Source organism: Girardinichthys multiradiatus, chromosome 19 (assembly GCF_021462225.1).
Source record: "Girardinichthys multiradiatus isolate DD_20200921_A chromosome 19, DD_fGirMul_XY1, whole genome shotgun sequence".
Taxonomy (NCBI): domain Eukaryota; kingdom Metazoa; phylum Chordata; class Actinopteri; order Cyprinodontiformes; family Goodeidae; genus Girardinichthys; species Girardinichthys multiradiatus.
This window is the reverse complement of record NC_061811.1, coordinates 29116532-29130127: the sequence shown is the minus strand read 5'-3', so window position 1 is coordinate 29130127 and position 13596 is coordinate 29116532. Positions and strand designations below refer to the sequence as shown.

At 36.0% G+C, this 13596-nt stretch overlaps 1 protein-coding gene across 5 annotated transcripts in view; it reads right to left on the bottom strand.

Annotated features, from left to right (window-relative positions):
- Nucleotides 1–2783: 2783 nt before the first annotated feature.
- dnmt3ab (DNA (cytosine-5-)-methyltransferase 3 alpha b) overlaps nucleotides 2784–13596 on the bottom strand; it is a 71007-nt gene continuing 60194 nt past the window's right edge. For all 5 annotated transcript variants that reach the window (XM_047344930.1, XM_047344929.1, XM_047344931.1 and 2 more), the window contains 6 exons: nucleotides 12458–12548; nucleotides 12193–12341; nucleotides 10452–10537; nucleotides 10065–10134; nucleotides 8381–8499; nucleotides 2784–7534 (listed from right to left, as the gene is read on the bottom strand). In XM_047344930.1, coding sequence (XP_047200886.1) covers nucleotides 7393–7534; nucleotides 8381–8499; nucleotides 10065–10134; nucleotides 10452–10537; nucleotides 12193–12341; nucleotides 12458–12548 — 657 coding nt within the window. In that variant the 3' untranslated portion in view covers nucleotides 2784–7392. The remainder of the gene's footprint in view (nucleotides 7535–8380; nucleotides 8500–10064; nucleotides 10135–10451; nucleotides 10538–12192; nucleotides 12342–12457; nucleotides 12549–13596) is intronic.

Sequence of the window (13596 nt, the reverse complement as noted above, 5' to 3'; positions counted from 1 at the left end):
TTTCCTATTAACTCCGACCAGAGAAGCAGCTTCATAGCATGTTACCACCTAATTTTCTGACAAAAATATCATTTTGCACATTGGCCGAAAGGTTAGATTTTAGTCTCAGCTGACTAAATGCGACTGGATGGCTTGTAGTAAACAGGACATCTTATGGCTTTCCTTTTGTCTGTCTTCCCTGTCCCTACTGAAAAAACATCCCCACAGCATGATGCTACCACCAGTATTTTTCACTGTGAGGATGGTGTGTTCAGGGTGACATTTAATATTTTTGCATGTGGGCTAAAAAGTTCAATTTTGGTCTGATAACATGTAATTAAATGCACGCCACACTTTTCAGATGTTTAGATAGGCAAGACGTTCAAGTGACATCAATAATTATGCAAGCCACTGCATGTTGATCTCTCAGTTTGTATTTGATCCCCTGGAATAAAGACTTCTAAAGACAACATACTTGTATTTCCTAAAGCCTAACTAAAATGTGGAAGCTCGATTTAAAGACACTTATAATGCTAATTAGATAACTGTTGTTGGGTTTAAATGCAGGTCAAGTTAAACTCATGTTGTAGTTGGCTAACAATAAAAACAAAAAGCATACATGAATACATAAAAATAAATAAATAAATAAATAACTAAGTTGCTTTTTATATATTGTAGTTTTTTGTTTGTCAAATAGGTCTAACTACCTATCATACACTTTGGCCCAGAAATAGTTGCTGTCACATCAGGCAAAAATAAAACAAACTCTGTTAAGGAATAAAATTCTTTAACTGAACTCCCCTCATAAGAGAATTTTTGTCTTTTATTTTGTAGAATAATTTCTGATTTCCGGTGTTGCTTTGCGTTTCTGCAGCTAACCTCACGCGCGCCGCAGCATCCACACGGCGACACGACCTGACTCTCCAATCAGCGGCGTTGCGTAAAGGCTGGGCTCCCAAGCAGCCAATGGCTGCAGACGTAGGGCGTGTCCACTCAGGAGAGGCTGTACCATTACCAGATGAAGAGGGTGATGAGGAGCAAACATCACTTGTTTCATTGAACATTTTATTGGTACTATCACCGTGAATGACTGGCTAATGGGCTGTAAAAAAAAAAAAACCTTTAAAAAAAAACCTATCAACTGTCAGGGAACTCTTGAGTAACTTTTTGTTTTTCAAATAATACTAAATGCGTCAAAAATACAATTTTTAACACAGTATTTCCTTTGGTAGTTAAACATAATCAATAATACCTATAAATCATTTAGATTTTTCCCAGCTGGCTTATAACTGTAACCTACATTTGACAATTCGTTATTTATTTAGTGTAGTTTATATGTAACTGGTAAGATCAGTTCATTACTATTTAATTTATGTCAGGAACATACATTCATATTCAGTCAATCAAAATATTATTGAAAAGTTTATTTATTCCATTAACTCTGTTTTCTGAGTGAAATACATTATATAGATTAATAACAGCGTGAATGATGTTTACAAGCCGTAGTTTCTGTTAATTATGATGATTTTATGCTTACAGCTAATAAAAACATGACATTAACATTAGAATATTACATCAAACCAGTTTTTTTATATACAGAAATGTGGGCTTAATATAAAGTAATACCTGCTTAAAGGTACTTTTAATCTGACAAACAAGTCTCATTGAAACCAATATTCTAATTCAGACTGTATTAGGGCTGAAACAATTATTGGATTAATCAGGAGTAATAGATTATTGAAATAATTGTCAACTAATTTAGTAATCAAATAATCGTTAACTGCAGAATACAGACTCTAAATAAAACATGCCAAAGCCAAAATTGTACAAAATATATTTACATTTTGCATTTGAGATAAAAAACCATCTCTGTCTGTAAATACACTCTATCCAGAATTCAAGTGGCAGAGCTTTCGCTTCACCTGGTACAACTCCTGTAAAAAAAATCTCCTATTAAGAACCTTTTGCTATCCTATTAATTAATTGATTAATTGAAAAAATTGTCAAAAGATTAATCAATTTGAAAAATAATCGTTAGTTGCAGCCCTAGACTGTATACCATAAAACAGCATAAATGGGAACAACAAAATTAACTAGGTAACAACAAACAAAAAATTACAACACAAAAAACTGTTGTCACACTCATAGATGTGGAATATTTAGCTGTTAACTTCTTCAGACCTTTTCACATCTGTCACATGAGACCAGAGTGAACCTGCTTTCATATATGAAAAGAACAGGGCACCGGTGCCAAGCCTGCCAATTCCCGTTTTCTCTGGCAAATGCCAGCCAAGCTCCATGGTGCTGGGCAGTGAGAACAGGGCCTACTAGAAAAGGCCCTCAGGCCACCCTCATTAAGTCTGTTTCTAATGGTTTGGTCAGAGACCTTAACCCAGTGGCCCGCTGAAGGTCATTTTTTAGGCTCTAGGCAGTACTCATCCTGTTCCACCTTGCATAAAGGAGCAGATACCAGTCCTGCTGATGGGTTAAGAACATCTGACAGCCCTGTCCAGCTCTCCTAGAGTAATGGCCTGTCTCCTGGAATCTCCTCCATGCTTTTGAGACTGTGTTGGGAGATGCAGCAAAACTTCAGGCAATGGCACATATTGATGTAGCATCCTTGTGGAGATGGAGCCTAAGGGTGCAGAAGTTTTAACTGGCTTGATATTATACTCTGATTAGAAAGTGTTCCTTTCGAACACTTTCTAATCAGGTGAATTCCTGTCTTGAAAAAATAAGGTATCATTTAATCAATTATAGACACACTATATTTGCATAAAAAAAGGTAAAAAGCAGTGGGGGTCTTTTTTTTGCACAAAAACAAGACATTTATTCAAGTGTTCTCCAGCACAAGTACATACAGAGCCTTTATCTTCTCTCTGGACACTAAACATAAGTATGGGGTAGTCAATGCGGAGAATGGCTGCTACATTTGCTGTACGAACTGATCTTGAGGATAAAAAAGCGTATATAGGCCATAAACAGTCATGACAGAAAGAAATCACAGAGAGCGTCAACAGTATCACACAATATTGACCTGCCTTGAAGAGTAAAAAACAAAACAAAAAACTGGTTGCTGATATAAAAAAAGGAATCAGGTTAAATCAACAGCATGATAATAGACATGAATATTACAGCATGGAATGTAGGGTTAAGAAGCAATGCGCGTAAAGCATACAGTATGCTAAAGTAAAAATTATTACTGTTTTTTTCTCACACAATTTTCCCACAGCTAAAGCACCAACTACAGCAATCTAGCAATCTATAGTCTAAAACAATATAGGAAACCTTTCTTTACTGTTATCCTTAATTTTTTCAAGTACAAAGTTAAAATGCCTTTGTTAATATATTTGTATGAGTGAAATAACAGGTCTTTTTCATCACTACAGAGACTCAAAAACAGTCATTGTCATTTTCATTTATCTCCCAATCAAACATGTTTCTGGATATGATAAACTGTTTAGCACCATTGGAAACAACTACAATCCCTCTTTTACAGAAGCAAAAAGCAAAACTTTAAAATAGAAACTAAAACAAAAAAAAAACACCACCAGGTAGGGCTGTGCGGTAACGCAGTCCTCAGCCAATGCTAACATCACAAGACACCGAATCTGGATTCACTTGACAGACAGATCGGGATGTAACGCATAATGTTTAAAGCGAGTTCTGAATCAGATTTTTCACTTGATTTTTTTTTTTACTTTTATCTAAGAATTTTTGTCGATATATATTATCGAAGAATTATATTTGTACATCTTATGTGAAAAAACAAACAAAACAAAAAACAAGGACGAATTAAAAACAGTGACTGAAAATTTCTATTTACAAAATGTAAAAACTGTACAAAGATGAAGGGGTGTTACTTTTTTCAGCACAGGGAAAATATGTCTGCAAGGACAAAAACGATGGTGGTAAGGTCACTTAAAAAAGTAATTACATAGGGAAATAAAATTTTAAAATTTCAATTTTAAATACGATATAGATAAGTAATGACATCTGCTTTCATTAGGCCTTTTAAATGTTTTGAGTGCTGAAATCCTTGTCAAACACTACGTCAGTTTTTTGTTTTGACAAACCACAGCATCAGTCCTCCTGATTTTAGCTTTCAGTTTAAAATCAAGAGGAATAGCTTTCCTTTTATTGGTGATCCACACTTTAACATTTATCAGGGACACCAGAGGCCCGGCTGTCATTCACAAGAGACAAAATATGAACACAAAGCAGACGACATAGGTCTTAAACTCTGCCAGACGTTTTTACATTTGTTGATTTTGGGCGGTAACTAGGCATGAGCCTCTCGCCACCATAAAGGTAAGTTTCTTAAAAGTTATGATTTTAAACCTGATAAAATATTCCATCATATCGTTCCTATGGTTTAAATCCTCTTTAACGAGATTCCAGAGTCGCCGGAGTTTCTTTTTCTAGCCGAACAGCGCTTCCTGCCCGTCCACCTGCTGAGCACTGCTCGGTCAGCTGGCTAAAAGAAGGCGATGACACCTTTCCCTCACCTATACGAAAGATAAACTTAGCTTTGGCGAAATATTTCCAGTCAAAACAGCTCAGACAGTTGTGTTGTGGAAATTAAAGGAGCACCACCTATCACTCTTATTAGGGCAATACCGATTTAAAACTAGAGTTAGTAACTACGAGTGTGCTCTAATAGAGCAAAACGTCAGACTAATTCCCAAGATAAAATTTGCTTTTTATATACTGTTAGCCTAAAAAGAAGCAAAACAGTAAACTACAAGTGAATTTATCTGGTGTTTATGCTCTATTTTTGATTAAGTCTAAAGACAATAAATGTTATGGATAACGTTATATAACCTCAATAATCAATAGGTTACTTTAGCAGCAGCAGGAAAAATGATTGCTTTTGTCTTCTAATAAAAGCAATTAGATTATGTTATTGATCTTTAGTTTAGCTTTTTGTACATATACCATGAAACTGTCTTATTTTCTCTGAAAGTTATCATGCTGTGAGAATCTCATACCGACCCATGCCTAGTGGTGAGGTTGAGCTGCTGCTTTAAAATAGAGTACAGTGTGGATGATGGAGTAAAAGGAAAGATCAACAAACATCAATCCACCGACTGTACACAGTCCAATAACAAGAGTTTCACATATCAAAAGCCATACTTGTACTTCTATGGCACAGCCCTACTGTATACAAAAAGTATTACACAAGGGTAGATCAGTTCACATCATAAAACTAAAACAAAAAAACATTTCACAAGAACCATCATTTAATAATAACAAAAACAATCAAGAAAACAAGAAAGTATACATATAAAAGTGCTTTATAATGTTGATAAAACAGCACAAAATTGCTATAAAAAGGTAGAAGAACCTTGTGAAGCCGCACCATGTTGTTGAGTATTTGCACCTGACAGTTTTTCAGTTCAGAGAGGCAGACGTTGAGGAGGACGGTTACCGAGCCTCCAGCAACAACGCTTACTAATAGTTGTACAGTAATATCGTTAGTCGGCGTGACACTAGGAAAAAAGTAGCTCACCGGAGACTTCGATCTTTAAAAGGTTTTTTTTTTTGTTTGTTTTGTTTATTTTTTTATGACAGAAAACATCATTCCCATGTGGCTAGCTTCACACCCTGTTTGTGCAGATGCAGGCTGTGGGCCTGAGTGCAGAAAAGCTGAGAGATCAAATGAGCACCAGTAGATACATCAGCTGTAAAAGAGGACAGGCTCTGTGTTGCAGTTTAAAGTCTGTTTCCCAGAATTTAATTAAATGTAAAAACATTCAGCAGAAATCTTTCCAGCAACAGGTTAAAGAGCTCTGTATTGTCAAAGGTTGTAGTGCCACATGGGCTATGATGTTTGTCATTTTGGAGCACCATGGTATTGTAACCATATTACAGTAGTACCTTTATTACCTTCAGCTGTGTATAGAAACTGTAAACAAAGAGGTATATGTGATCTGGGGTTTTGGATTTTCAGAGACACGGCCCTCCAGACACTGAAGAAAATCCCTTTTCACATCTCCGTGAGGCTCAGTAGCTGGAAGCACGGCTGCACCTGCAGGTCACTACGCTGCAGCCTGACACATTTCACTCACCCAAGACGACGCTTCCCATACGATTTCCGTCTCTTTAATAAAATGCTTTCGGCACTTGTGTGTCTCAGTGTCTCGAGAAAAAAGCGTAGTCTCAAGGATATGAAGTGAATTTTGTTCTTTTTTGATACAAACAAAAAAGATTTTTTTTTTTTTTTTTGGCAAAAATAACACAAGCTTAAATTTGCATTTATAGTTTTGCTTGCAAAGCTAAAAGTTTCATATGTGCCTAGGAGTATTTGGTCACGCCTCCACCAGATTTGGTTGAAACTACTTAGCTTTAAACCATTTTTTTTGCAAGTTGTGCAGACATGAACTTCCAGAATGAGGGATATAAAATCTTTCTCTATTGGTTAATGTTGCCTGAAGAGACCATTTTGGAAACTCCAACCAGAATCGGTTCTTGCATGGATGTCATCCTGGATGCAAAAAGATTTTAACTATATTAAATAAAAATCCTCATGATTTTTTGTTTTCACAAATCAAAACTGTGTTAAAAAAAGTCTGTTTTTTAGTTCAGGTTCTTCACAATGATCTCAATATAAGGTTTTCCTGATGTGAAAATAAACTAAAGAAATGCTCCTTTTGTTTTTCTGAAATAGAATAAAGGTTTAATAAAGCTAAAGCTGTTTTAAAGAATCGCTGTTCAGTGTAGAACAGTCCACTTCAGATTTGCAATATTTAAAAATCGAACGCTATAAAATAAAAGACTTTAAATGTAACATTTCAAAGAAACCAGATAACCTTAGCCTCATTACCTACACCCTATAAAAAAAATCTTTATAATATATAAAGATTTTCATACAGTACACATTAATCAGAATTCACAAAAAACACTAGAAACCCATTCAGGCACAATTACTGGATTCCCCCCCCCCCCAACGTTTGTGTCGCCCCCTGAACGTATGCCACCCTGGGTGGTGAGCCATAAGACTCAAATATATACGCCTTCGAAATCAAACCTTTCAAATTTGCAAGCAAAACTTTAGAAGCATAATTTAATTTCAAAATTTTTTTCTTTGCAAAACGATAATATTTAATATTTTGTGTAGTTTTGCATTTAAATGTCTTGTTTTCATTGATTTTGATTAATCGTATTAAAAAACGAACATAATTCTCCTCATATAAGTATAGCTTGCACAAACAAATAAACAATACTCAATAACACTGCTAAAAGGTAAAAATGACAAAAACTTAAATAGAATAAGAATTACAATTCAAATACAGGAGATAATGTGAAATCCATGTCAATGTTTTGCTTGCAAATTATACAAGAGTATAATTTGTGGATTATGGTTCTAATTTCTGGTTCCTAAATGGCCTAAAAGGCAACGTCTCCTGCTTCTCAAACACAGGCAAAGTAATCTTTAAGTGGTGCAAACAGATGGCGTATAACAGGGACACTCCATGATCGGCCCAGGAGCCTCTGCCTCGCCAGTCGGCTCATGTTGGAAACGTCTGTATAGTGGACTGGGAAGCCAAATACCCTGATGAGAGCAACCACAGACAAACAAACAGGTTAAGACAAAGTTATCTAAAACCGAAGGTAAGACAATTAATTACCAAATCTTAACCCCAAAACTCTCAAAACAGAATTTGTCTGAGGAGTCAATATCATGGTTTGAATTTGAATTAAGGAAGGTGTGAACAGTGCATTTAAATTAATAACATTAGGTCTTCTTTAAAAAACAAAACTGCAACAGGTGCTCCACAGGGCACCATTTTAGGTCCAATTATCTTAGTTCAACTATTACCAATCATTTCAAAGTGTTTCTTTAAATATTCAGCTGTACACTGATGACTCAGTTGTATATGTGGCTGGGAAAACTTGTGATGCTGTTGCAGAAAAGTTAAATTCAAATTTTGAGAAAGTGTCAGCACTTTTGGAGGCCTTGTGCTTCGCTCCAAATATATACAACATTAAGTGTATCAACTGTTCTATTAAAAAACGTTATGCTGTAGTTATTCCGGGTCATATTTAGGGCACCATCAACAAGGAGGTAACATAGAAGACCTATTGCGGAGAAATTGAATTTTAAAAACATTTAATCTATTGTAAATATGAATATTTTTACAAAATCTATAAAGACCTGCTTGGTAACAAATGTGTAGTTGATGTGCAGTTAACCTTTTTATTATATCTCAGAAATGTTTTTTATTTATTGTTCCTTTGTCCAACCATGGTGTGTGTAAGCCAGTGGCTGGATGGCCTAATTAAAGCCAACAGTAACTGCAACAGTGCTTTACATGATCAAATAATCATAAACTAATTAATTATCTTAAGATCTTACCTCATAAACCTGTATGTTTTTTAAATCTTTGTTTATTCATACCTTTCCATCTCAGTGCACCAGAGAATATCTTCCTTTTCGTTCATAAAGACAGGGAAATGCTGGTCCTTTCCTTGCTTGATGGAGTTAGACCTCGTGGTGATGGTCCTCACCTTCCCAAACTGGAAAGAAATAAAACATTAAATAAAATAATTACCGTTTTATTCTTTTAAAGACTTAGTAAACTATAATACATGTGATACATGTATTTTTTCTTGTTTAAGACATATCTTAAGGATTATAAATTTGTAATATTTCTAAATTTTTCTGGGATAGATCACAAGATATCCAACACATGGAGCCAAGAATGTGGAAATGTGTGTATTCCTGCATCAAGGACACTGTTGCTAGTTTTGTGATTACATATTTAGTATTTGAAATCTCCTGAAATTCAACTGAGTACATAATGCAGTGCTGGCCACATTTGATGCCATAAAAGGCTTTAAAATAAACCAGTTTTTATTGCAGCAACATAATCTCACAATGAAAATTTCAGAAAAATGAATCCTTTAATTAGAGTACATTCACACAGTGGGGTAAAAATCATATATTTCTTTAGGTTGATCAGAGTTTGCAGGAACTTGTAATTAGTGATCAATGACTAACTGTTTCCCTGGGGAATATATTGAACGCTACACAGAAGCCCATTTTTTTCAGTCACAGGCCACAAGGCTCGACCAATATTTATCTTACCACCACACACATTCACCAGGATGGTGAGGGGGATAAGAAAATCTCCAAAACTTACAGTTTGAGACCTGCTGCATAGAGAGGCATCTAGGGGGTAATAGTTACCACAGAGACAACAGACAATATCTACATAGGTCAGGAAAAAGCCTTCACATCACCAACCTAAACATGGAATTTGCTAAACTCTACTGGGACTTTAACTGCTTTTCTGCAACAAACACATCAGGTACGATTAGCGTAAAGCAAAGCATAAAGCTTTTGAGAAGCACGTCATTTCCATTGTTAAGTATCGTGGAGGATCTGTGATGCTGTGGGTCTGTTTCTCTTCCAAAGGCCCAGAGAACTTTGTTGAAATGCATTATTTAATAAACAATTGGTGAACTCTATTAATGAACGAAAAACTCATCATCACTGGGTCTTTCAGCAGGAAAATGATCCAAAACATATGGCCAAATCAAAACAAAAAATAGTTCAGACACAAAATCAACCATCTTCCATTGCCACCTTAGTACCCAGAACTAAACCCTATGTTGAACAGAACAAAGCATTCTGGACTCTGGATTATCTAGAGAGACTGATTAGAGAGCAGTGGTCAAAAATCTCTTTCTCTGTATGCTTCAACATTGTGAAATGTAACAGATACAGAAGAGCTGTTGTACAAGCTGTAAGCTACAGTATTAGCAGAAGGAGTAGCAACAACTGTGCCCCTGAGGATTTAGTAATTAGTTTAGTTATTTAAAAAATATTCTCTAATGTGAAGCACGCATTTTTACCCCAATTGAATAAATATTCAAGGTGAGACTAAGCTACAGCCAGAAATTGATACATTTATTGATTGGCTTTTTCCATGTCTTTACCATGTAGCCAGCACCATGTACAGTATATTTAGAAACAAAAAAAAAACAAAAAAAACTGAATAATTTCTGTCAGAGACATTGTTTTCGGTTACCATTTTTAAAAATCATTTCTGTCAATTGCTTGATTTTTACTAATGTACCTTTGCTGTTCTGCCGTGTTCCAAACAGTCCTGGAGGTCCAACCTGTCAGCGCACATGGCGGACAGAGGTCTGGAGAGAATAAATGGATGGGAGTCATTTACAGTAAGGCTTTCTGTCTCAGTTGTGACTTCATATTCATCTGTGATGATCAGTGACATGGCAGACTATCTTTTTATTATTTGGGAGTCAGATTCAAAATAAACTACACTTCAGTTGTTTTCAGTTGTTTTTTCCACTTATGCATATGAGCCAAAATGCTTTAGTTTGACAGAGCATCTTCTATGATCCAACTCTACAGACTCTGCTTTTGCTAAAGACAATTATATTTACAAAGGCAGTCCCTCCTGTGAAAGTTTATGTTGATCCATGACAATGCAATCACCAACCTGTTCATGCCAGGGAGGTTACCCCAAAAGTAACGGGCGCGGTGGGCAGCAGACACCTCCTTGGCATCAATCATAACTGGATTACACTGTGATCAAAGGACAAGGAAGAACAAAAAGCAAGGGTAAATGATGAAGAATAGTCCAGATGCTTAAAGTACAGTGTCACTTTCAGTAAAAGCAAACACTACAGATAGTCATCTTTATGTGCCCTGATCAGTGACTGGCCAGTCAGAAACTGAAAATTCTGATCTTTTACTAATCAGTGAACGAACCCGTACTACGCATATCCTATAACTGTGGGAGGAAGACTCAAAGTTAGCTATTAGAAGCATCAGTGAGAAGTTTAACATGAATAAAGTCAGGGGAAGCACAGAGATGTAAAAATTATATTAAATTAAACTATTTTCTACAATCTATTGGGAGACGTCTGAAATGGGATGGAACAGCTCTGAATAGAGCCAGATCTTCTCGATCCTGCCTGGCTCATTTTTCTATTTATTTTTTTAAATGACAGCCTGGGGTAAGTCATTTTATCTGGGAAATAGTCATTTATATAATAAAATAAAATCATTTACACTGTTGGGTGTTGCATCATTGAGTAGCGATGCACATTGTTTTGACCTAGACTCAAATTTTCTTTGGCAAATATTACACTTTGCTTTACTGTTTGTTGTCATCAGAAAAGTGTTTCCAGATGCTGCTGTGTTTTTTTTTCCAGCTCAGACTAATTTAATCTTTTTGAGTCGCCACAAACTCACTTCATGAAGCATATCCAACTGTCTCCCTTAAGATTGCTGCATACTAGGCACCCAAGTGAAGGCGATTTGGAGATCTCAGAGGACGTCATGCAACATTTATGCAGCAAACAAGCACAGCATGTGTACTTGCCTGTTCTCTATCTAGTCCAGTAGAGTAGCGAACAAAGAACTTGTGTGCGTCTGTGTAAAAAGGCTCACAACTTCAACTTGGTTTCCATTGCTCAAGTCGGAGAGTAAGCAAAGTTAATACTGTTCGTTTGTAAACATCACAACTCTAGCTTATGCTGAGAGAGCGAGCCTTTCAACGGATAACAGAAAGGCTGAACAAAAAAGGTTTTCCACTTTGAACCTCTGTCATGGCTCATCTTGCTAATAGCTAGTATAAGATGTTAATGACAGTTAAAAAGGCCTACAAGTTTTACATTGACTGCTTACCTACACATGTTGGCTTGACGTCTCCTAAAATAATTAATTACTGCACAGGACGGCTAGAAAAGAAGATTATGAATAATGTCTCATGTTTCATATCTTCTTATAAATCTTGATTGGTGCATCTCTAGTGAAAAACCTTCAAATATTCTTTCCTTAACAGAATTAAACTGCTTTAAAGTGCAGATGGTTTCAAGTTGACAAGGTGTCAGATGTTTAAAATGAGGTAAGGAGACTAGTAGACGTCAGAAATGACCACATGGTGGCAGTCATAACCCAGTAGTCCTTTGGTGCCTCCTGATGTACAGTCATGGTTAAGGAAAGTATATCTCCTTGAAATACTAGCGTTTTCTCTAATAAATAATAAGATGATGAAAATAAATAGTTTTGTATATTTGTTTTACACCTAAGACTAGATGTGAATAACTTTAGAGCCTGATAAGTAGCAGATTATTTTATCCTTAAAAATTATAATTGACTGGGGGGGCGGTGTACTTAAATTTTTTTTACTGTGTTCAACTCTTAGACAGTGCTTTCTCTCTGGAGAGGCTAACCTCTAAAAAGCGAGAAATGTCCCTCTTGTCGCTGACACCCATTGCGACCACGTTTTCAAAGAGCCAGAAGAAAGGTCTGTTGTCTCCTTCCTTTGGCCGAGCCTCGTGCAGCAGCCGGTAGAACTCAAAGAAAAGGCGACCGGTGCCTTCTGTGGGCCAAAAACAGTCCTCACAGTAAGAAACAAGATCTAATAACATTGTTGTATTTTGAATATTTCTGGATCTGAAATAAAGGGTAAAATAAAGCAAATTTGTCCAAACGTACCATAAAGGCCCTTCCTAGCAGGATTGACTATTGAGAGGTCATTGCAGGGACTTCCACCAATGACGAGGTCAAACGGACCCCACTCCTGAATCTGTGCAAGGATACAACACAAAGTCAAACTCAAGGAAATACAAAGAGAGTAAAATAAACATATTGTACAAAGAATCTCTTGAGTTGTCAGTTTAGCATTTAAAAGTTTTGTTTCATCTTTTGTTTGCTGGGTATGAGATAGTTTAGGTGTTAAGGTTTAGCCACAGTATATCAACAGTCATAGACTATAAATCTGACATTTCATACAACCCTACTTATGCAAAGGGAAACAAATGCCATCTTTGGTCAATTGTCAGTTTAGTGTCTATTTTTTGTGTTCTTTAACACATTTTCTCATGTTTCAGACCTCAAAAAGTGTGTGTCTATTTAAACATTCTTTATTCAACATTTTCCCTGCAATGTGTTTGTCTTCAAGCCCAGGAAAACTACCACTTCTCAGCTTTAGCAAGCAGTGTGAAAAAATCCTACTGATTGTTAGCGTTGCTTTGATAAAGTACTCAGACCGCTTGCTAGAAGATGGGTCTCCTAGTTCCAAGCCTGGAACACGTTTTCCTCCAGGATTCTTCTGTATTTACCTCCAACCACCCTCCCATAAACTCTGACCAACTCCTTGTCCTTGCCCTAGAAAAGCATCCCCGCAGCATTATGCTGCCATAACCATGTTTTACCATAACAATGTAGTATTCAGAGATTTGAAATTATCGTATTGTTTGTCGTCATCGTCAAAAAAAGATCAATATGGTAAAAATTGTGATTTATCTTGTTAACGATAATTGACTTCTGTTAACAACATATGGAAGTAAATTTGTCTCACTATTATTCAATAAAGAAAAAACAACTAATCTCAATCAAAAAATATTAAGTTGTGATCAAAACTTTCAGAGTTGTAACGATTTTTCTTTTTTTTAATGGAATATTTTATTTTGGGGAGAAAAAAAAATTGTCTGATAAAACTTTTTTTGATTAAAATGACTCATTTTTTCTCACGAAGAGAAAAAAGTTATTTGCAAAACAAACTTTTATTTGCGCATGTCAAAAATCATTGGTTACGACTCTCACTCTTTTGGTTTTGACGCTCTCTGTTTTTG